General features: G+C 51.5%; 1 protein-coding gene across 1 annotated transcript; it reads left to right on the forward strand.

Moving 5' to 3' along the window:
* The first annotated feature begins 69 nt into the window (after window positions 1-69).
* Window positions 70-24,500, forward strand: Dhcr24 (24-dehydrocholesterol reductase). The gene is made up of 9 exons (XM_055629115.1): window positions 70-412; window positions 3,205-3,360; window positions 8,270-8,375; window positions 8,802-8,920; window positions 10,105-10,368; window positions 14,683-14,826; window positions 21,229-21,426; window positions 21,737-21,915; window positions 22,001-24,500. Exons 1-9 carry the CDS (start codon window positions 182-184, stop codon window positions 22,152-22,154), a joined length of 1,551 nt encoding a protein of 516 aa, XP_055485090.1. The 5' UTR covers window positions 70-181; the 3' UTR covers window positions 22,155-24,500.

A 24,500-nucleotide genomic window follows, 5' to 3' on the forward strand; every position in this document is an offset into this window, starting at 1 on the left:
TGGCCGCCGCCTGGGTCTCGGCCCACCGAACCTTGGCGACCCAAGCCAATCGCGAGGCGGCGGGCCCGACTTACAGGCTCCCGGGGCGGTGGCGGCGGGCGCTGAGCCGGCGGTGCGCGGTGCGGGCGACGGTGACGGGCGGCGCGAGCCCGTAGCCTCCAGCGCGGCGCGCCGCGACACCATGGAGCCCGCCGTGTCGCTGGCCGTGTGCGCGCTGCTCTTTCTGCTGTGGGTGCGGGTGAAGGGGTTGGAGTTCGTGCTCATCCACCAGCGCTGGGTGTTCGTGTGCCTCTTCCTGCTGCCGCTCTCGCTCATCTTCGACATCTATTACTACGTGCGCGCCTGGGTGGTGTTCAAGCTGAGCAGCGCGCCGCGCCTGCACGAGCAGCGCGTGCGGGACATCCAGAAGCAGGTGAGCGGCGCGGGGCGCGGCCGGCCGCCGGGCTAGCGGTCCGCTGGAGGCCGGGGGTGGGGAGCGTGTGCGGGGGCCCGACGAGCGGCCGTGGGAGCGGGATCGCGGAGGACCCGGCGTGGGGTGGGGGAAGGGACCGTCCAGGGATGAAACGGAATCGGCGGAGAGCGCGGGGGGCAACCAACACAACCCTGCCCCGAGACTTACGGAGCGTCCGCTAGGTGCGGGGCATGCGCAGTGCCTGGAAAACCAGGGACCCTGAACCCTCTGGAGTCAGGTAACTCGTCAGGCTCCCCGCATTCCAGAGGAGGAATGGCCTCTGGGAGGTGGTGCTGGGAAATGGGGGGAGGGGGGGTTGTGAGAAATGATTCGAGAGGAGAGATGGGTTGAGCCAGGGTCGGGAAGCTGAGGAGCACAGGCAGCGAGGAGAAGAAGGATAGAAATTCAGTTTGGAGAGAAGCATTATGCCAGGGAAAGAGATGAAAGTTGTGTTGTGCGGTTCGTGGTGTTTTGGACGCTTTTAAAGTAGAGGATTTTGGAACCAGTCCCCAACCCCGTGTGGCGTCTCAGACTCGGCTAACGCACAGTCACTCTGCCCAGATGTAGTTGTCTGTGTCTCCCAGTAAGTAGAGGGAGAGTTCACACCGGCCAGCAGGTACCTAGGCTGAGACTTCTTCACACTGAAGCCTTCTTCCCCCATCCAGGGCTGGCATGCGCTCCCTCAACCCCTCCTTATATTCTTCTCTAACTGGCATCGGGCAGCAGAGTGTCGCTTTCTGCTGCCACCCTCTTGTTCCGTTTACTTCATGCTGTCTGCATGCTGCAGGCTGAGCCCAAAGGCGCAGGCAGACTGACCTCCCCAGACCAAAAGACCTTGCCCAGTGAGAGGAGACGCAGAGGGTGCAGGGCTCAGAAGCAGTTTGCACTGCTGGGTTTTGTAGCTCACAGTCGGAGCCCCAAGGCTCTGATGTCTCCCACCCCCACCCCACCTGCACGGTCTTTCCGAGATCTATCTGGGCCTTTACCCGCTGGGTGCCCTGTGAGCTCCCCAAGAAGGGACTGTTACCTGGGACTGTTACCTGGCAGCTCCGCTTGGGGCCAAAGTATGTTAGTGAGCGCTTGTTAACCTTGACTAAATGGGAGGATGAACTGGGACTAGGAGACAATGGGGCCTTTCGTGTCACACCTCGTGCCATTTGTGTGTGATCTACCTGATGCCCGGTCCCTGTTTGTGAGTCGTGTACCCAGGACAACACAACTACTCAATAACTCACACTGGCTTGGGATATGAGCCTGAACTCTCAACTCACTCAACCCCATCTCTCCATCCCATCCCACGTTCTGGGCTTGTTGCCTCGTACCTACCCGCCTACCATAGCTGCCAGAGTATTACCCACTTTCTGGACCTCTCTTGAGAATTTGGCAAAGAACAGGTTTTTGTTGTTGTTTGTTTTGTTTCTCAGGCTTTGCTCATCTGCCCCAAATCCAGGCTTGATAGTTTCTGTCTGTGTGACCCCACATCCAGCACCCCTAGTCCACTCCCTCACGCTCTGTTTACAGGAAGTCTTCAACTGCAGGGTCAGGCAGAGCCGGGTGGTCTTGGAATTCACCTTTTGTCTTCCCACTGCCAATGCAAAGTAGTGCCCTTCTGCCAAACTGAATAAGAGGAAAGCCCATCCTGATCCCTTCCTGAGCCCTCTGCCTGACAGCTCCAGGGCAGCTTCTAATCCAGAGGTCTGACCCTTGACCCTTGACTGCACTCTTGCAAAACTTAGTTGAAGCTGGCCATACTAGTTTATGTCCTGAAAAATCCAGGGGTGCAGCCGGCTGAGGTGTGACTGAATCCAGGACCCCCTCTTGCCTGCTGTGTCTTTCTTGGCTGACTTCATCCTCACGCGCTCTTGTTTTCCTGTGGAGTCCCCAACAGTTTCTGGCTCCGATCCAGCCAGTGTTGCCACCACCTCAGGAAAGAGAGAGCACCCCTCTGGGAGCCAGACCCAATGGCTTGACTTGTGGGATCACAGTCCCAATCCTAAAACTGCCAGGGTAGCCAGCAGGGTACAGTCAGTCTGGGCGGAGGGTAGAGGAAATGGATGCTCTAACTACCGCCATGCACTGTGCCAGCCTGGGACAAGACAAGCTCCTGTATCCCTCAGTGGCACATCACTCTCCGCACCCTTTCTGCTCTGGTATGGAGGTTTTGCCAAGGTAGTTCAGCCACTGGCTGCCTGCCCCTTCTCTCCCTGTCAAAGTAGTACATGTGTTGTTTTCCGTGGACAAGCCCATCTGTCTTTCCAGCCCTCTGGTTGTTTGTGAACTTGGGTCTTGCCAGTCATAGGTTGTATGATCTTACACAAGCTACTTTGCCCTGGGCTTGCCTCATCTGCCAAAGGGAGGTCACCCCAACCTCCTGGGATTGAGAAATCTAACATGACAACGTACAGTAGGTGCCTAGGTGGGTGGGTGCAGAATGGAGATGATAATCATTTTTATAGTTACTCCATTACCTCGGTGAAGCCTTTCCTGAGGTCTGTCCACTCAATGTTTTCGGAGGGCTCTGCTTGTTTTCTGAGCTTTTTTATTCTTCCTTGTGCAGTAGCAACACGTTGGCTGTTCTGTTGGCCTTGTGAGCTAGGGAGACTCCACAGGGTAAGGCCCTAGGGACATCACCATCCTCCCACACGGTGCCTGGGTGAAAGCATCTTTCCCAGCTCCCTCATCCTGAAAGGAGGGCTGTGAGCTGCTCTTGGGATCCCAGATGGAGCTGGCCAAATCCCGTCCTGTGGTTGCAGGTACGGGAATGGAAGGAACAGGGCAGCAAGACCTTCATGTGCACAGGGCGTCCAGGCTGGCTCACCGTCTCGCTGAGGGTTGGAAAGTACAAGAAGACTCACAAGAACATCATGATCAACCTGATGGACATTCTGGAGGTGGACACCAAGAAACAGGTGAGAGAGCTGAGGTTATAGCTCAGCGGGAGAGAATTTTTCTAGCATGCGCAAGGCCCTGGGTTCAATCCCCTCTCCCCAAAGGAAAAAGAAGAAACAAAACCAAGTGAGTACATGCTGTACCCTGGACCTGGGAGCAGGTGGGCACTGTCCCCGAATGATTCACAGGGTAACAAGTTCAGTCAAGGACATCCCAGAGTGGACAGGACCAAGGCCACCAGGAGAGGCTCCGCCTAACGTTGTTGTCTTCCCTAGGCCCACAGCCACTAGGAGGGGAGGCAAGAGGAGGGGGCTACGAAGGTAGCCAGGAGACGGGAACTTGGTACAGGCTTGTCCGTTGAATAGCCCAGAAGTGCACACACTCTTTGGCCTGCTTAACAATATTGTCAGTGCTTCTGGGCCTTTTAGCTAAGATAACGTGTTTTCATTCTACTTCTCAAAAAACATAGCTTAAGAAAAAGGGAATTAGACCTACATGTAATCTGAGATCACCAACACAGAGATTTGGATTACACTTTTATTACTAATAGAACAGTGCAATACCCAGCAACGGGCGAGTCATTAAATACAAGTGTGTCTGCTTGGCGGCGTTTCAGCACCGTGAGACTGTGGCCATAATGTTTGTATCACTGTGCCCTCTCAAAGCCAGCTTTGTTGACATTGCCTGGAGTACAGTAAAATGTGTCCATCTAAAGTGTGCAATAGGGTAATAAATTTTGATGTGCGTTTTGACAGGATTGTGCCAGCGAAACCATTATCAAAATACAGAACATACCCAACAGCCTTAAAAGCTGTTGTAAGTGAGTGACTTTTTGTGTCTGGGTTCTCTAATGAGTATTTTAAGGAGCATCCATTTTGAAGTGTGTGTCCCCCCCACAGACTGTTCCGCTGCTAAATAGTATCCTTTGCGTGGGTAGGCCAGTCTGTTCAGCCATTTACTTGCTGATGGACACCCCCGCCATTTCCACTTTAAAGCTGTTGAAATAAGTGGTCAGGAAGGTTTCTGAACAGGCTTTCTATAAACATGCAAGGTCTTTCTTTGGGACTGGAAAGCTGACTCAGCTCTTTCTGAGGACCTGAGTTCAGTTCCCATCACCCATGTCAACTCCAGCTCCAGGGGAGCCTTTGCATACCCTGAGCTCCACCACATATGTACACATAGCTTAGTAGAGGCTGGAGAGGTGGCTCCTCGGGTAAGCATGTGTACTCTTCTTATAGAGGACCCAAGTTTGGTTCCTGGCACCCACGTTAGGGGGTTCACAACCACCTGTAACTCCAGCTCTGGGGGATACAAAGTCTCTGGCCTCCCAGGGCACCTGCACACACAGAGAGAGTTTAAAATAAGAAATCTTTAACAGTCTTTTTTTGGGCAAATGCCTAGGAGGAGAATGGCCGAGTGACGTGGCGGGCGGATGTCTCTGTATGTTTCGGGGAACAATCAGGTTGTTTTTCTAAGGAGTAACTGCATTTTACAGTCCCGTGAGCCGTGTGTGCCTGCTGCTGCATATTGCTTACCCCGCTGTAGTCCGTCTCTACTTGAGCCGTTGTCATGGTGTGTTGTAGCAGTGACAGAAGGCTGTGACCGCCCTTCCATGTATATACTGGCCATTGGTATGTCGTCTTTAGGGAGGCTTGTTCATATCTCTCACTAAGTTTTTAAAAACCCAAATTCATTCCGTATTTTCTCTTGGCCTGTGGCTTGTCTTTCGCAAACCAGAGTTTCACTGCCTGGGCACGGTATGTGGAGGTCAGAGGACAGCTGTGGGAATAGGTTTTATGTCCTTCTATCTTACAGGTTTGGAGATCAAACTCAGGTTGTCAGGCTTGGTGACAAGTGTCTTTATCTACTAATTTTTGTCACCCCCCCCCCCAAAAAAAAAAAAAAAACTTTTGATTTCCCTTTTGCTCTGTGTTTTGACCTTAGGTTAATTACAAGGATGTTTAGTTTCCAAATATTTAGCAAGATCTTTCTGTCTTGGATTTCTGATTTGCTTTAGCTGTTGCCAGAATGCTTTCAATTTTTTAAGGGAACAAAAAAACAGGTTAATAGTTTGTGCGTAAGTGTCTACACTCACATGAGTAAACCGTTTGGGAGTGACACATTCTACAAATGTCAATTAAGTTTCATTGCTCATAGTCTTGTTCAAATCTTTACAGCCCTGTCACGTATCGGTTTCACATCATGTCTTTCAAAGCTCTGTTACTAGGCATAAACTAACACATGTAAGGTTTCTTTTTAATGTCCTTTTGATTAACTCTTTTTTTTTTTTTTTCCATTATGAAAAGATGTATCATCCCAGGTTGGCCTCGACCCTCCACCTACTGCCTCCTTTCAAATGATGTGACTACTACATCTGGCTGAAATTACCTTTTAAAAAAGTCCTTAATTATATTCTTTGCTCTGAAATCTACTTAGCCTGATACTGATAAAGCCACTGACTTCTCTTGACTAGTGGAAGCATGATATGGTCTTCTTTTTACTGTTGACCTAACACAGTGTGTTTCCCTCACCCGGTTGGGTCTTTATTTTTTTTTTTTTTTTTTTTTTTTTTTTTAAATTCAACCTGACAACTTCTGTCTTTCAGCTACTGCCCTTAGAGTAGAGGACCGGTGAGGCTAGGTCTGAGCCTGTCACCTGCTGTTTGTTGTCTTTTTGTTGCCTCTTTTGGTCTTTGTTTCTTTTCCCCTCCCCGCGTTCTCAGGGAGTCTGCTCCGCGTGTTCTTTCTTTCTGGCCTGCGAAGCTGTGGCCCTGCTTCAGAGTTCCCAGGACTCATTTTCCGCACTGCTGTCTTCCCGATGTTACCGCACTTCACACATGGCCTGAAGATCTTAGGACATTATACTTCCATTTCTTTCCTCCACCCTTTGCGCTGTGGCACACATTTTTCTAAGCTCCACACTGTATTATTATCATCACTTTAACGACCAGTTGTCTATTAGAGAAATTTAAATATAAGAACATCTATTTGTCCATAGAGTTAGGCCTTTTCATTCTCTTCTGGAGATATATTTCTGCCCATTGTTTTTCTTTTGTTTAAAGGACCTCTTAACGTTTCTTGCATACATCATAATATAAATAAATATGCGTTTTGTTTTTTTTTTAGGTTGACAGGCATTTTCTTTCAGTACTTTAAAGAAATTACTCCACTGCCTTTGTTTGCATTGTTTCTAGCAAGAACTCTGTCATTTTATTTTATTTATGTGTCACAGCAGTTAACCCTGGTCCTCCGTGCTCTGTCTCAGCATGAAGTACTAGTGTATCTGTGAAAAATCATTTTTACAAAAAGCCTGCTTGATAAAGGATGATGTTCATAGGTTTTGGTTTTTGTTTTTGGTGTGGCTTTTCTTTTCTTTTTTTTTTTTTTTATTACTTTTTTTGATGTTCATAGCTTAATGCTAATTTTCTCTTATTTGTTTTTATTTTATGTGACTGAATATTTTGACCACGCGTATGTATGTGTACCATTTGTGTGCAGTGCCAGAAAAGGGTGGCAGGGCCTCCATGTGGATGCTGGTAACTGAACTCAGGTCCTCTGCAAGAGAAGCAAGTGCTCTTAACTGCTGAGCCATCTCACCAGCCCCTTGTGCTAAATTTTTTGCGGTGTGTGTGTGTGTGTGTGTGTGTGTGTGTGTGTACATACATGTCTTGATGTGTATATACATTTATAGAGGCTAGAGGTTAAGTAGGATGTCCTCTTTAATTGCTCTCCACCATATATATTGAAGCAGGATTTCTCACTTGAATCCAGAGCTTGGCAGATTGGTAGGTCCAGCGAACCAACTTCCTCTGAGGATAGCCTGTCTCCGCCTGTCATGTGCTTGTCACATCTACCAGGCATTTGCATGGGTGCTAGAAGTCTGCACTTTTGTCCGAGTACTTACGGCATCCCCTGCAGGGCTCCCGCCAATCTCTGCTGCTGATTTCTTCTTCACGTGTGGAGGTGTTTTGCCTGACACGTGTCTGTCCATCACTTGCACGCCACATCTGTAGAGGCCAGAAGAACTGCAGGCCTTTTGAACTAGAGTTACAGGCGGTTGTAAGCTGCTGTGTGGGTTCTGGGAATCAAGCCTTAGTCTTTCGGGAGAGCGTCCAGCCCTCCTAACTGCTGGGCGGTCTCTCCAGCCCCCTCTAGTACTAAGTTTTTAGTGTGTGTATGTTGTATTAAAGCACAGAAAAGAGCAGCATGATGGAGAGCAAGGCAGCTCTGCTTCGTGATTGTCACTGGTAAGCAGAGCGCTAGGATGGATGACTGACGTTTTCCTTCTCATCTTTGCCATAACTTCCAAATTAATACTTCTCCTATAACCTAGAAAAAAAATAACTAAACATTTGTTATATTTGATTCCGTTTGTTTAGGACATTTTTGGTTTTGTTTGTTTGCTTGGGGTTTTGTTGTTGTTGTTGTTGTTGTTGTTTGGTTTGTCTTATTTTTTAATAAGATCTTGCTGTCTGTAATCCCAGCCCTCAGGGAGGCAGAGGCAGGCAGATCTCTTGTGAGTTCGAGGCCAGCCTGGTCTACGAAGCGAGTCCAGAACAGCCAAGGCTACACAGCGAAACCCTGTCTCGAAAAACAAAAACAAAAAATCTCAAGATCTTGCTATATAGCCCCAACTGGCCTCAACTTGTGGCAGTTCTGCCTCAGCTTTCCAAGTGCAGGAATTACACGTGTGTGCAACCACACCCAGCTGTTCTGAGCTCCCCAAGACGATGATCTTCAACGCCAGCTGACTCAGAACCAGGGATCATATTCACGGTGACTGGAGGCAGTGCATGTTCGGGAGAGGTCCATAAAGGCTGAATAGGACTCCTGCCTGAGTGCTTAGGAAGGCTGCGGCCAGGCCATCAGTGTGCAGGTCCTGCTGGGCTTGCACTCTCCCTCAGACCCAGCCGCCCTCTTCTGTCTACAGATCGTACGGGTGGAGCCGTTGGTGTCTATGGGTCAGGTGACGGCCCTGCTGAACTCCATTGGCTGGACCCTGCCTGTGCTGCCTGAGCTGGATGACCTCACCGTGGGTGGGTACCCCAGGTTCGCGGCAGGAGGGCTGGGTGATCCGAGGGTCACAGTGGAGGAATATCGGCCCCTTCCGTATAGCAGATCCACTCCGTGCTGGCTACCTTTCCGTTTGGGCCAGAAATGGCCATACTCCGTTTCTGAGCAGCTCAGATACTCTGGTCCTTCTGCTTTCTCATGATTGTCCATTGCTCCAGTTCTACCAAGGTCACACACAGAGTAAGTCTGGTCACTCTCCCTGCAGTGTCTGTGACTACCGAAGCTCTTGTCCAAGGCCAGCACCTTTCCATAGCTCATAGCTCCCTGCCACTCATAACCGCTCTTTTCAAGGAGACCATCTCACTCCTAGTCCCCAAACTGGTTGACGGGTAATATCCTGTGTCACCAGCCCCACCCTGCTCACCACGCTAACACACGTGTCTCTGCAGGGGGCCTGATCATGGGCACAGGCATCGAGTCTTCGTCACACAAGTATGGCCTGTTCCAACACATCTGCACGGCGTATGAGCTGATCCTGGCAGACGGCAGCTTTGTGCGCTGCACGCCGGTAAGTTCAGAAGAGGGGCCATTAGGGACCATGGCCTAGTCAGGGAGGTAGCTTTCCTCAGGGTACTTCCTCCTAAACACATCTGTTGGGCTGTGCAGCCCCTTAAATTCATGAAGGCACTGTTAAGAATTCTTCACGAATATTACAGGGTTCATGTTCTTCACCAACCTACGAGGTGACCACTGCGATTACCCAGAGTCACCTAGGAAACTCAAGCCCAGAGAGGGTAATCACGTAGATAGGAAATCCTCCACAGCTAAGACCTAAACCTGGGTAACCAGGGTCACGGTGAGCACGTCACGGCCACCAAAGCTTTGGCTGTGCAGAAGAGAGCCCAAGGAAGGAAGACTAGCTCAGGAGACAAAAAGACCCCAGTCAGCCAGGAAGTACATCACGTTGTTTTAGCACTCACCTGAGCCCCACCTTCTCCTTGTTATCAGGAGAGAAAGGAGGACAAGGAGGAGGAAGGTAGTGTGTTTGGAGTTCTCAGCATGGAGCCAGGGGTACAGTTTTGGGAGTTTGTACTAATCCCAGGGGAGGGATTAGTTGTCAGAACCTCCTCGTCCAGTCCCCTGTCCCAGTGCTCCCAATCCTGCCCACCACTAAGGCAGTGCATGTTAGCTAGAGCTGGTATACCATGGGCCTTTTGGTAAACCAGTCAAGACTGGAATTTATTTTTTATTTTATTTTACTTAATTTTTTTTTTTTGTTTTTTGTTTTTTGTTTTTTGAAAAGAGCTCTTGCAGCCATAAAGAGTCTAACTTAGAATGGCCAATGGATACCGCTTCAGAGTTGGGTTCCTACCTGAGCACAGCTGCTGCAGCTGACTTTCGAGCAAGCCTTGACTGAGGCAGTCACCTCATAGAGACTCATGCTCCTTACCTGTCAGATGGGGCCTGAGTGTAGAGTAAGGGAGACCAGGGAGGGTATTACCACCATTAGTACCAGCTCAGGAGGGGCTGTTTTCACATTTTCATGCCCCCTGGCCACCCAGACTCTGGTAGGGATCCAGCTTGTTTAGCCTGTACTGGTGCTCCTCCTTGCCCTTTCATCCTCCCTTTGGGGTCTTCGAGAAGTCTGGTCAGATTATAGCAACAGGCAGGAATCCAGTCCAGGCCCTATGCCCCCTTACTGACCATGTCTACAGGTTCAAGTTCTCAGCATGTGCCAATTCTGTCTCACAGTCTGAAAACTCGGACCTGTTCTATGCCGTGCCCTGGTCCTGTGGGACGCTGGGCTTCCTGGTGGCTGCCGAGATCCGTATCATCCCTGCCAAGAAGTATGTCAAGCTTCGGTTTGAGCCAGTGCGGGGCCTGGAGGCCATCTGTGAAAAATTCACCCAGGAGTCCCAGCGGCTAGAGAACCACTTCGTGGAAGGGTTGCTGTACTCCCTAGATGAGGCTGTCATCATGACAGGGGTCATGACGGATGACGTAGAACCCAGCAAGGTAGGCAAGAGGGAGAAAGGTGAGCTGGGCTGGGCCTGTTCTAGACTTCTTCTGGCGGTCCATCAGGAAGGCAGGTAACAGGCTCCTTCAGAGAATTGAGGGGCCACCGAGTCCCGTCTTCTCCATTCCTGCCACCCGCCAGTCACTCGGTCCCCTCATAGTGGACAAAACCTAATGTCTAGTGACAACCCATGTCATAGAAGAGGAAACTGATGCTCCAAGGGCTAATTTAAATGCCCACGAGGTAGCAGAGCCAAGACTGAGTAATTACCCTGATAGTTCCTCTAGACCAAATGGGCACACCCTCAACTGCCACCATGCAATGTTTAATGTTTTATTAACACATTTTAATTATACATAACAAGTGAGTAATGTTTTCATCTTTATTGATTTATTTTCAGACAGGGTTACATACCAGCTCAGGTTGTTCTGGAACTCAATGTGTAACCCAGACTGACCTCTAACTTAGAGCTATTATCTTGCTTCAGTCTCTTTGAGTGTGAGTTCTGGAATTGTAGGTGTGAGCCAACTATGTAATCTTTTTTTTCCCCTGGGTTGTTTTGTTTTGTTTTTGTTTTTAAGACAGGGTCTCACTATGGAGCTCTGGCTGGTCTAGATCTCCCTATGTAAGCTAAGCTAGTCTCCAACTCAGATATCCATCTGCCTCTGCCTCCCAAGTGCTAGGAATAAAGGCGTGTGCCACCATACCTGGTGACCGAGTAAGTTTTTAAAGTGGTTTTTTCCCCTTCCATTCAGAAAGGATGTGTGCGCATGGTAAGAGCCATGGAAGTATAAACAAATAAAAGACCCCCACACACATGTGGCCCAAAGCCTCATTTATTTCGTTCCTCATTTATTTCGCCCTTATGCACACATAAAACCTTTCTCAAGTTTTTAAATTACAAACTTGAATAGCAACATTGACTATGTAAGGAAGTTAAGGTGCATTTCTTCACACACACACACACCCATCGGAGTACCCACGTTCACAGTCTGCCCTGCATTTCTCAGTATGTGTGGTTGCTCACTCCCTGATTTTATCCTACTGCCTGCTACTCGGTTGCATGTCAGTACTTGGCATGACCCATCACTTACTGATTAACACGTACTTTGCACTGAAGATTCAAGACTCTCTTCTCGTCCTTTCATACCAATGTTTTTATGAATGAAATGGAATCCTGAGCCAAGGTGGGTGTACCCTAAATATGGACACCACACAGCCCTCAGTGGAGCGGTCGGGTTTCTGCCCACATCCAGCAACAGGTGGCTGAAGGCCTTTCCCCCTATGTCTCTTGCCAGCTGTAGTGAGAGTATCACACTTTGATTTTGCCAATCTGATAAGGTTAAAAATAGTTCTTTATTTTCTAGCTCTCTAGTTACTTGCAAGGTTGGGCATATCTTTACCAAATTTTCTAGTCTGACTTCCCGTACCTGTGAGCCCATCCTCAAATATGTCTTGTTGAGTGGGTATGCATTGCCGTGTGCTGTGTCACCTTAGCTGGCTTACTGTCTCAGTGCCTTGAGCAAATGCCCTGTCTGTCCACAGCTGGAAATCCAAAGTTGTTTCCAGTTTGTTTTGTTGGTTTTGTTTTTATTTTATTTGTGAAATCGTGAGAACTGGAAGAATATCTTAAGATAGGATTTAGTACATTAAAGTGTAAGCCTCTCCTAAGCCTCTTGAGCTATACTTATATGCTTAAAATGTTTTAAAACTGGGGTCTCAAGATGGCCCCAATAAATGTGGGTACCTCCCACCAAGGCTGACTACCTGGGTTTAGTCCCTGGGGCCTACATGGCAGAGGAAAGAACTAACTCCGTAAGCTGTCCTCTGTTACACAGGGTGGATGGGTGGGTGGGTGGGTGTGGGGGTGGATAGATAGACAGACAGACAGACAGACAGACAGATAGATCTTGTGTATTTGGAAAGGGGGGCTAGAGTGTCAGCCCTGTGGTAGAGTGCTTACCTAATATGTATGAGGCCCTGGCTTCAGTAAAATATTATCGGGAAGGACTCAAATCATGTGGCTCAGTCCCCTCTCCGTGCTTGGAAATGGGGCCCAGTAAGAGACGGAGACTCCTGGAGATGGCCAGCCAGCAGAGCAGGTTTACATTCTGGTCTCTGGCTTCTGGTTCATGAAGTTGTCCGAGTCCCAGCCTCTAGAAGTTAGCAGTGTCCACAACATTGATTCCTGGCAGGACCCATGTCTGAAGAGGTCACCCAGGAGCATCAGTGGGAAGAGCAGCTGAAGTGTTCTGGCTCTAGGCCTAACCAACTGTGAGCCTGTCACCCCTAATCACCTATCAGGGGCATCTGGTCCAGAGCTGTTCAGCTTCTCTGGGGCATTTCTTTAGAGGCTCTCTACAGCGTAAGCTTAGGGGAGGGGTCAAAAGAAGCCGCCCACCATACCAAAATAACCTTACTGTTGTCTGAGATTAGATGCCACCAAAGTGACAGTTGCTGAAAGGATTTGTTCAGCTTTTGAAGTGTTTGGACACCTGGCCAGCTCCTGTATTTCCTGGGGAGGAAACAAAGGTCCCAAGCCCCTTCCAGGAGCATCTCCAAGCCAAGTGGCAGAAAAGACCAGAGGCCAGAGAGTCCTGCCATTTGTCCTAGCAAACAAGACCAAGACATCCAGTGGGAGTGGAGGTGGGACAGGAGAGGAGCAGATGCTGTTAGATAGGCCGAACATCCCAGTTTAGAAGACAGCTAAGCACTGTGATGTGATGGACCCTCTCTGATGGCACCATGCAAGGTGAGGCTCCCTATGAGCATGTAACCCACTTCACAGTCCAGCGGGCGGTGGCTTTCTGTGCTTATGTTAAAGCTGCACGTCCTTCCCAGCTGCAGTGTGTCCTGAGTGATGGTTAGCTGCCTCATTTATCATTTCTGGGCTTCTCTGGTACAGTGCTCCCTGAAGACCTCAGACCCAGCAACCCCAAGTTTCGGCTTAATTACACAGTGATGCCATTGCCAGGCAAGCTGATGCCTCAGCTGCCTTAGATCAGATTGCTCCGCTCGCTGCCGGGTTTCGGTCCCCTTCTGTTACCAAGCAGAGGCCTCACCGTCCTCAGGGAAGCTAGCTTGGGCAAACAGACTCTTGTGCAAAACTGTCTCGCTCATTGTGGCTCCCACTTTCCTCCCCGAAGAGTGCCTGCCAGCAGGGGAGGCTCCACAGATGGTGGTACCCAGAGGAGTCGCAGGTGCAGGCTGCAGAGGGAAAGGCTGAAAGCCATGGGGAGGGCAAGGGAAACATGCTGTGGCCCGCTGTAGGCCAGGCCCATGCTAGGTGTGTCCTGCATTACGTGTTTTGACCTACACAGCCATTCCAGTCAGCAGTGTCTCCATCTTGCCAGGTAGAAAGTGAGACAGGCAGGCCAAAGGATCAGCCTCCTGGGAAGAACAGACTGGCACGCACACACGTATAGCATAGTGTGCTCTTGGTTTGGGGGTTTTCATTTGTTTTTTTACTTTGAGAGAGTGCAAAGCCCTGAAATTTGTATATATAGTATTTTTTTTGGGGGGGGGACTATATAGTTTTATTGTTAACTCTCATGTGCAGGAAACAGGGATATAGAGTGGCCTGCACCAGTTCACAAAGCTAGAGTGTGGCTGGGCAGTATTTGGCCCAGCCTCCCAGCTCTAGAACCCGCTCTCTTCCCAAGAACGTGCCCAGAATTCAGTACAGAGGAGAGGGGCCTGAGGTCTGAGCAGCTTCGTCATCTTGGCAACAAGCAGATCTAGGCCTGATCCTCTGAAGGCTGTAAGTCAGCAAGGTAGTGTGTCATTTAGACATTGGAGGACACAGCCCAGGCTCAGGACATTAACCACCTATGATCTTCTCTCGAGGAGAGGGAGATGTTAGGGAAAGTGCTGAACTCAGAGGACCAGTGCCAGTTGGGGGAGCAGCAGGAAAGTGCCGAGGTTGGCTGAGCTGCAGCACTGGATTGCAGTGAGGGGGCACACACCGGCTCAGGAAGGGCAGCAGGGAGCTGGCCCGTGCACCGCCCTGACTTACCCCTGACACCGTGAACACTGACTGTTCTAATCAGGCTGAGATGGGCCACTGAACTTCCCGGGACTGCTGGAGCCGGCTGCATGGCCCCTGCGCACAGCACTATGGGTCACTGGTTGTCTGCCGGAGAGTGCCTGCTGCGCCCGACCCGCCTGGCTCTGAAGACTCCAAGGGCACAGTTGACATGTCAGAGCTTTGAAAAGGCCAAGAGTATTAAACGGCGGCTGGATCACTGTTGCTCCCTGGTGGCTTCCCTGGTGGTTCCCTGGTGGCCTGATCACAATGCCGCTTGTCATTTCAGCTGAATAGCATTGGCAATTACTACAAGCCGTGGTTCTTCAAGCACGTGGAGAACTACCTGAAGACAGACCGCGAGGGCCTGGAGTACATTCCCCTGAGGCACTACTACCACCGCCACACTCGAAGCATCTTCTGGGAGCTCCAGGTGAGGCCTGGCTCCCTCGAAGCCCTGGGTCCCCTGGGGCAGACAGCCATTCACACTGTGGCCACGGTTCCCTGTCCCTTTGGGGAAGGGAATGGTCTTGTCCTCGGGTCCAGCAGAGCAGTCACTGTGTTTGGGGCTGGGGACAGCCACCCGCAATGCAAGCTTGGCTTTCTCCCTTGACACTGAGATTGTGGCCTTGCTTTGGGGTAGGCAGATACTGAGCATTGTGTCTAGCGCTTGCGGGCCATCTGTGGGGTCTTTTTCGTTTGTTTATTATCAGTCCATCCATTGTTGCTCTTCGTGTGTGTGTGGAACACGCACACGCCATGATGTACACGTGGAGGTCAGAGAACAGCTTAAAAGAATCAGTTCTCTCCTCCCGCCGTGTGGGTCCAGGGATTAAGGTCTGGTTGGGCAGCAAGCGCCTTTATCCACTTAGTCAGTTCACTAGCCCCTTTGTCCATTTTTCCCTGGCAGTTTGTGTTGTGTTGTTGAGTTGTGTGGATTCTTCACATACTCTGGATACTAAACCATTGGGAGATAATGTGATTTCCAGTGTTTCTCCCAGCCCGCACATTACTTTTCACAGCTCTGGCAATGTCTGTCGATGTACATGTTTTTCTCGTAAATGAATTCCAGCTCACCCATTTTGTTCAGTGTCATATTTAAGAATTGATTAACAAATGCAATATGACGAAGATCCTTGCTCTCCATCCCCCGATCTGTGCTTCAAGGCTGTAGCTCTTTCACCTCCTGCTGCAGAAGTCAGCTGCAGCCCTTGCACCTCACTGTCCAGTTGTCCCTGCAGGCTGCATATGCCTGAAGCACAGCGAGGTGGCTGAGCTAGAGCCAAGGTGCAGAACGAGGTCACACAGCAGCCAGAGGCTGGATCACATGACTCCTGTAGGTCAAGTGAGAACTTAATTCTTTATTCTAAGTGAAGTCAGTGTGGACTTTGAGCAGGAAGACGATGTGTCCTACTTTTTATTTTTTAAAAAAATATCTTTGGAAGCTGGGCGGAGAGTGGGGTGTGAGGGCTAAGTGGTTACGGAAGAGGAAATGAAAGATCTCTGTTGTCTGGGAGGCAACAGAGGGACCGTGACAGTTAAGCCTACCTACAGGGTTTCCAGACAGATTGGCATGAGTGCAAGGTTGGAGACCCAAGAACTGGGTGCAGGCGGCCCCGTAACTACCACAGGAAGCAGGGAGGGCATGGTGAAGGACACCGGAAGTTCTGCCTGTTGGTAGGACTCCTTTGGAAATGAAGGTAGGGCCCTAAGAAGCCAGTCAGCTATGTGTGTGAGGATCAGAGGGTCTCAGCAGAGGTTGAGACCATGTGTATAAATATGGGCATTGGTGGCAGAGAAGTGTTTTGAGTTTGTGGAGATTTTGTTGGGATTTGGTTGTTTTGTTTTTAAGATAAGGTCTCATGTAGCCCATGCTGATCTTTATGATGCTGAGTTGATAGGCGTGTTCATCACACCTGGACTTTTCTTCTTTTTGGGAAATATTTAAACCTATGATAGGTGCATAAAGATGCCAGCCCTGGGTGTCCCATAGCCCCAGAGAGGAGGAACCAGCAGAAGAGAAGGTGCCTTTAGCCAGAGCCCAGCAGAGGCCTTCAGGAAGTGTTGGGTGCTAAGTGAGATGAAGGAATAGAATCATCTTTGAATAGCAGGTGGAAACCTGGAAGGCTGAGTTTTGAAAGAATGGGAGAGTGAAAACCAATCTCAGAGGCTTCTTCTAAAGGGACAAATAGATTCAGGGGACAGAATCTGGAGGGGGGCAGGGATGGGACTAAGAGAAAGAATCTTGTTTCTGTGATTGTTTTCAGGAGAGGTGACATCATGGCCATGTACTCTGGGCTGTGGGGAGAATGACCGTGCGGGTGTGGGGGTTGTTGGTAGAGGGGGTTGGTGCCTTGGCTGAGCCCAGAAGGTGGCCTCTTGGCGACAGCATATGTAGGAGGGAACAGGTGCTTGAAGTTGGGGACAGTTGGGAGGTGGGAAGTTGAGGGAGTTCCCTAGGAATTTGAGCCAGGGCATGGTGACAGCTTGAAGGGGGTAGGGGCGGGGGGACATGTGAATCGTCGCTTACAGAATAGGAAGTTCATTGTCTGGGAATGACCAGGGCATTCAGCTTCCTGAGACTAGTGACCATGAGCTCCTGGCTAGGCCAGTGTGTGCTGTGGGTTTTCACACTGTGACAGTGGGTGTCCTGTGGGTAGGGGAGGTTGAACAGGAACTGTGGAGGAGATAGCCCGGGGCCCAGGAAGAATTCTCCAAGGACTGGCTAGCTGATGTTTTAAGCTTTTATACTGCAGCAACCAGGTCTGCTGCAGCAGATCTCCTCAGTGATGCAGAACAAGTGAGTGTGGTACGGGTGGCTCTGGGAAAAGATGCGCTGGGACCGGTTTGGCTCTGAGATCGGATTGCCATGGTGACCGTGTTGCAGACTGTTCTGAGCTATGACATGAAAGCAGTAGCTGAGATCAGTGAAAGATAAGACTGCTGGACAATAAAGGGAAACCGGGCTGGGGAGCTGCGGTACCAAAGTGTAGGTAGATCATATTTGTGGGCATTGAACTCACCAGATCCAAGAGCAAGTGAAGGTGTCAGTGGCACCACATTCAGTGAGGTGGAGCTGCGGGGGACAGGGGTCTACGAATGAGTCAGCACTGGATCAGACCCAGGAGAGAAGCTGGGAGGGTGAGGGGGGTCAGTGGTCCAAGCCTCAGTTATGAGAACCATGAGCGTGGCATGAGAGGACGCAGTGGTCAGGTGCACTGAGAAGTACCGTGGAAGCGGGGTGAGGGGATTGCAGTGGTCCAGGCTCCAGTAAGGGGTCCGTGAGTATGAGGGGGTGGGGAGTGATGGGTGGGGGAAGCCCTTGCTCATGGCTACCTGGCCCCCTTGAGCTGCCAAACAGCAAAACAGCTGGCTGCCCCCACAACAGATGGTCCAAGAGATACCCAGGCAGATGACGCAGTGTGTCGGTCCTGTTGTGGCTTCCGGTCACTTTCCCAGATGTCAGCACCATGTGTCATTTAGTTGAACCCACTCCAGCGGAGGTAGATTTTAACCTGCCTCAGCCAGTGACCAGAACGAAGCTCCTGGTACGTTTGTGCTGTGTTGTGGACACTGTCCTGGACCACCTTCGCTTACAGGAAGGAAGTGGAAGAACAGGCCTGTGTTTGCTTACCTGGAGTTTACTCTTAGGACGAGGAAATGCATCGATAGGGAAACAGGACAGGGCAGCAGCAAAGGCCAAAGGTTTGAGCTGGCCCACAGGAGCTCTAGCTGGGGCTGACCTTCAGATTAACGTGCTCTTTGAGATCAGTGGACCTTACCCACACCTCTGCCCCTAGACCAGGCCTGCCTCCCCTCCTCCTGGCCTGCATGAGGCAAATCCCTTCTTCCAAGGGTGGTTTCCTGAGGAGGGACCCAGTTGTGTGTGTCCCTAGGGAAGTGGGTGGAGCACCCAGCTAGGTGGAGTTACAAAAGTTACGAAGCCGACCTTTCTGATAAGGAGCACACACTCTGCAAATGAAGGCTTTCCCACCAAGACGCCTTCCATTCCATTCTCCGCCTTCACTGCACCTTCCTCCCTGTAGAGAAAGGCCTTTGAAAGAACCGGGTGAACCTGTATTCTGGGCGGTAAGTCAGCCCGCCCTTCACCTCGGCCTAGCCTGGCTGGCCCAGACCCCTCCCGCCCCCTCTCACTTGGGCCACTGAGCAACACCAAGCTTGGGGCCGGCTGGCTAACCTGTGGGGCCCATGCACAAAACAGGTCCGGAGTGCCGCTGGAAGCACTAAACTAAGAGGCTTCCCTCTGCCCTGTCACAAACGACTGCACAGTGCATCAGAGTAAGTCATTAGCATGAGTTCCACCACTCATCTATTAAATACAAATGTAAGCACTCGACTTTACCTGTTTGTGTTCCTTTTTTTTTTTTTTTTTTTTTTTTCCTGAGACAGGGTTTTTCTGCATAGCTCTGGCTGTCCGAACATGTGTGTTGTTTGTTCCGTTAAGAACCCACCATCAGGGTGGCGATGCCACATGCCTTTAATCCCTGTGCTCGGCATGCACAGGTGAGTGTACCTCCATGAGTTCAAGGCCATCCTGGTCTACAAGACAACCAGGGCTTGTTACACAGAGAAACCCTGTCTCACCCTCCCACCCCCCTATGCCCCCCTCCAAAGAAAAAAAAGAATGCAGGGCTGAGGCTGGCTTAGCATTAGGGTGCTTGCCAAGTATACATGAGGCCCTGGGTTCAATCTCTAACGCAGATGGGTTGGTGGGGGGGACCACTATCTTGACAAATACTTTGCTCTAAAGAGATGGTTCTGTGGCTAAAACATTTGCTGTTCAGGCATGAGGGCCTGAGTTTGAATCCCCAGAACCCACTTAGAGCTAGGCATGAAGGCACACATCTGTTACTTCAGACCTACTGAGAGGTGAGGCAGAACAGTCTCTGAAAGCTTTCCAGCCAGCTAGCCTGGCACACACAGCAGCACACAAGGTAGAAGGCAAGGACAGCACCTAGAGCTGTCCTCCAACCTCTACATGTGACCAATATGGCCATGCGTATACATACCTACATACAAAGACTATTTTACTTTTAGTACATGAACGTTTTATTTTGACCTTTGTCTTTCTGTTAGGTTAAGAGAGCAAGGGCTGAGAACCCAGGGCAGGCCTATCTCATCTTTCTCTTAGGGGTTGCCATTTACATAGCAGTTGTTAGCCAGTGAGCGGGTGGGCTGGGTGGGCCGGGTGGGTCGGGGTTAACATGGGTAAGAAAGGAGATACTGGGATCCTTGGTCATCCCTGGGGCTCTGCAGCAGGCCAGATGCAAGCAACAGTCAAGCAAGAGCCTGAGGAGGAAGCGGCTGTAGCTGAGTGACCTCAGCATATTGGCAGGACAGGACAGGTAAAGCCGGGGCCATGGGACCCCAGGTCACTAAGGGGCCAAACGGTGGATGTGTAAGGGGGTGGCAAAGGCAGGAAAGAAGGGCAGGGAGTGTTTAAACACCAGCTTTCTGAGGCTGACAGTTTCAGCTGATACAGAGGAGTGGGCCTGAGAAAGGAAGCCTAGTCTCCCTGAGACCTAGGAACGGGCTCACTGCTAACCTCAGGGAAACAGCAGAGATCTGGAAGTGTAACAGCGCAACGCTGTCGAGCGAGCCAGGAGCAGCGTTCGCCTCTAGTTTCGGAGTACAAGGTGGTACAAGAGTGAAGGAGGCGCCCTTAAAGATACCTTCCGCATTTAATCTAGAGTTGTCCTCGTCCGGGAACTTAACATCAAATATACATATTGATGGGCAAAGACACAGTGCTAAGTATCTTCACTGATGGTCCGTAAATGCTCCACGCCTGGGCAGCAGAGCGAGGCTCCCTGGGCGGGAATTGGCTGGAGCACTCTGTTGTGGGGTATTCAGCCTCTGTAGCTACTACTCTTATATCCTAGCCAGACAGAGGCCATATTGGTGAGCAGACGTGGCCTCGGTGGGCCAGCTCTGTGGCTTCCCTTGCTGCAGTGCTGAATTCTGACGCACAGCACACAGCAGTGGGAGCTGCGGGCTAGAATCTGCTCTGCAGCTCTCGCAGGTGGGCCGTGGTTGGGTGCCCTCAGAGGAGAGCTGCAGACATACGTGGCCTTCTGGCCACTGGCACAGGTTGCTGCTTTGGGCTCCTATTCTGGGGGAGCCTTGGGAAGCTGTCTCTGACACCTACCCTTGGCGTCAAGACTCCGGGGGCTGTTTGCACATTGGTGACTTAAGAAGCTAGCAGGGCCTGGAGCTGAGAGGAACATTGAGAGAGAGAGCTAGGGAGCCATCTCTACACGGTGAGGCGAAGGGTGTGGTGGAAGCGGCAGCACCCAGGACATGAGGGGAAACACAGCATCTGCCCACCAGAGTCTCCAGGGAGACCAAGGGAAGCAAGTGAATGGATGGTTGGCTGTGTGCAAATGGATAGGCTCTTCCGGAGCTAGATTCCACCCATCCTGTGAGAGCTGTCCTTGCTGGATGACCTTCGAAAGAATTGCCCTCTGCGTGTGCCTCTTCTCACTGGCCAGCAGTCACATAGCAAATGTTTTATGTTATGCCAGCCGCTTTAACCTCAGTCTTGAGAATGGTAGCATCTTATTGCCGTGTTCCTGGCACTGGCCACAGTCTCTCTACTTGCCTCACGTGCCACTTCTCACAGATAAAGGAGCTCGGCTGTGAAAAGTTGTCTAACTAGCCCAAGGCTATCCTAGTTGGTAAGTGTGCGAGCTGCAGATCAAATCCAGGTCCGTGGGGTAAAGTCCTAGGCCCCTGCACTCTGGCCAGCCTTGTACCTTTGGACTGAGGAGCTGGCCCTGCCTCCTCCTTCCCATCCCCCATCTCCGTCTTTTAGGACATCATCCCTTTTGGCAACAACCCCATCTTCCGCTACCTCTTTGGCTGGATGGTGCCTCCCAAGATCTCCCTGCTGAAGCTGACCCAGGGCGAGACCCTCCGCAAGCTGTACGAACAGCACCACGTGGTGCAGGACATGCTGGTGCCCATGAAGTGCCTGTCTCAGGCCCTGCGTACCTTCCAAAATGACATCCACGTAAGCTGGGGGACTGGGCAGGCACTGTCCCACGGGACCCAGGCCTTCTCCCTCGAGCAGAGACACGTACCTTTGCGTATCTGCCCTCTGGGCCTCAGTTTCCCCAGCTCCAAAACGAAGGTCTTGGCCCACTCAGGAGCTGCTCTAGAGTACGGTAGACTGGGAGTATCCCCACTCCTGGTGGGGAAGCTGAAGCTGGGAGCCCCTACTGCACGACACAAAGTCCCCTTTTGTGGGGTGCGGGTGGGCCAGTCCTGTGTCTGCTCCCTGCTGGGGAAAGGCAGACCGACCCACTTCCCTGGCCTCTCAGGTCTACCCCATCTGGCTGTGCCCGTTCATCCTGCCCAGCCAGCCTGGACTGGTGCATCCCAAGGGGGATGAGACTGAGCTCTATGTGGACATTGGGGCATATGGAGAGCCGCGTGTGAAGCACTTCGAGGCCAGGTCCTGCATGAGGCAGCTGGAGAAGTTTGTGCGGAGCGTGCACGGGTGAGTGGCCCAGGGCTTGGGGACACAGGGACCCTCTCGCCCACCTAGTCCATCCTTACAGCCTTGCTCCTTCCCTCCCATGCAGGTTCCAGATGTTATACGCTGACTGCTATATGAACCGAGAGGAATTCTGGGAGATGTTCGATGGCTCCTTGTACCACAAGCTGCGGAAGCAGCTTGGCTGCCAGGACGCTTTCCCTGAGGTGTATGACAAGATCTGCAAGGCTGCCAGGCACTGAGCGGGGAACCTGGGGGGCCAGATGCATGGAAATGGGCGTGCTCTCCCTCGCTCCAGCTTCTCTGCTTTCCCAGATTTCAGAAACAAACCCCTCCAGGAATCCCCGAGGCAGCCCAATGGCCTCCAGGGCAGCTCAGGCAAGTGGAAGCACGTGGGATTCGGAGTCAGACAGGCCTGAGTCCCGGTCCCAGGTTCGCCACTCGTTAACTGTGTGACTCTTGACTCCGGGCCAGTTGTTTGGCCCCTGTGTGCCCCTGCAGAAGGAGGTAAAAAATACCTACCTGAGGGACGTCACCCGCATGAAGGGCCCGCTATCAGGGAGGGGCTTCGTAAGTGGTAGCCAGCACCATACTTCCTTTCAACCTCACACCTGACTCATGCTTTGGATTCGACAGCTGAGTCCAGAAAGGCTCCCCACAGGTCACCTGGACACAGGTTTGGCTGGCACAATGGAGGGGATGCCTTGGAGGTTCACCTGCATTGCCTGCACCAGCCACAGGAAGCCCTTCATGGGGGCAAAAGAGGATCCTCCTTCCCCTGGGACTCGGGGTCCACGGGCCGGGCAGGCTGGCCCAGGATGTGCTGTGCCAAAGCCAGGTCCAGTCCAAAGTTCTCTCTGCCATCTTTGGGCCATCCTGCCCCTTCTTCCTGTGTGCTCAGGCCCAGGGGCTACCCCAGCCGTCACTGAGCCCACTCGGAACTGTTCCTGGAAAAGGCATCTCAAGATGGGAAGCCTGGCCTTCCCAGGCTTTTCTTTCTTGACTCCCACCATCCAGGCCTCCTTTAGAATCCACTGAGTCACAATGGGGGCACACGCTCATGACCGCGTCACATAGGGGTGGTTCCCAGACTGCGTGAGGATGGGACAACCGTCCTGTGCTACTGTGAGCACCCTCCCTGGGGTTGCAAGGAAAGCACCCAGGGTCACTCATTCCCACCATTTTGTTCCCCCTCCCCTGGCTCTAGTTAATTTCAGTGCCTTACAAATCCTAAGCTCAGAGAAAGTTAGCTCCATTTCCGTTCCCGAGGGAGGGGCCTCTGAGGTCCTTCTGCCTTGTTAATGAAGCGTGGTTGGTTCTTCAGCCCCACCTTCAGAACTGCCTGGCCCGGCTGAAAACCCAGATCTGCAGGGGAACCGAGTTCTGGAAGGGAAGCCAGAATTCGAGAGCCAAGCTGGTCGCAATCTCCCCTCCTCCGTACCCTCCCCCTTCCCCAAGCTGCAGTTTTCTCAGCTGTCACATTGGAACATAGAGCTCCTGAAGCCTTTCTATCTTAAGACAGTAGGTTAGGAAAGCCTCGTGTTAGACGTTGGGGGGACATAAATGATCCAGGTGACGGTTGGGGGCTGTCCATCATCCATGGTCCTTCCTTCCACCACCAAGCCAGCTCCCATGCCATTTTTCATCCGTCTGGCAAAGGCCAGAACCCCTAGGGTCATGTTTTAATTGAAGGATGCTCACTGAGGCCGCTGAGGGCTTGCCACACTGCGAAGTACCGCTATGGTCCTGTGGAGGCTGGTGCAGGTGTGGCTGTTGGGAGGCCAAGGAATCACCTCATCCATTGGCCTGTGAAGCAAATAACCTCACCTTGCTGTCTGAACAGTATGCATTCCTGGCACGTGCTCTCCTGGTGGTCCGTGAGCACCCTTGCTCTTGCAGACTGATGACTCTGCTTGCGGCAGATGAATGGTCAGTTGGAGCTAGGTTAGTTAGTGTGATGTCTAAAGCGCCATCATCCCACCAGTCAGGCCTCCATCCCAAAGCCACCAGGGCTAGGGCAGTGATGCCAACAACCTGTGTCACCCTAAATAACCAAAATCCAGCCCTCCACAGGTACTCCCCAGGACCTGGGAAGGGAAGGGATTTTGGATGACATTAACCTCAGGTTAGTGTTTGGCTCCGGTAATATCTCGCCTGGAAAGTGGCCATCTTCCAAGCATTGTGAACTGGGTCCCAGCTTTGTCTCATAGCCAGTCCTGTCATCCAAGCACGCAGTGGCTTGGTGGAGTCACTGCCACCGTAGGACAGTGCACGTGGGAAGTCAACACAAGCCTCTTCCCTCCATGGCTCTGGTTTCTTGGCTGCATGAAGGTTTTCTGTAAAATCAGAGTTGTAGCCACCGTCTTTGACTAGACAGCTGAATTGGCTACTACCGAAACGGAACAGGAGGATGGGTGTGGCAGAGTGCTGTGTGATTTTTTTGTTTTTTAATTTGGTCATGGGGACCAAGGAGAAGGCATGAATCCTCTTATAAGGCTCTCGCAGCCTCAGGCACTGTGCCTCCTCCAGAAGACATGTCCCTGTGGCTCTGGGGCCACCACTATGTAAAAATAAAGTATGGCCTGGAA

Source organism: Psammomys obesus, unplaced genomic scaffold (assembly GCF_907164565.1).
Source record: "Psammomys obesus unplaced genomic scaffold, mPsaObe1.curated_primary_1811, whole genome shotgun sequence".
Taxonomy (NCBI): Eukaryota; Metazoa; Chordata; class Mammalia; order Rodentia; family Muridae; genus Psammomys; species Psammomys obesus.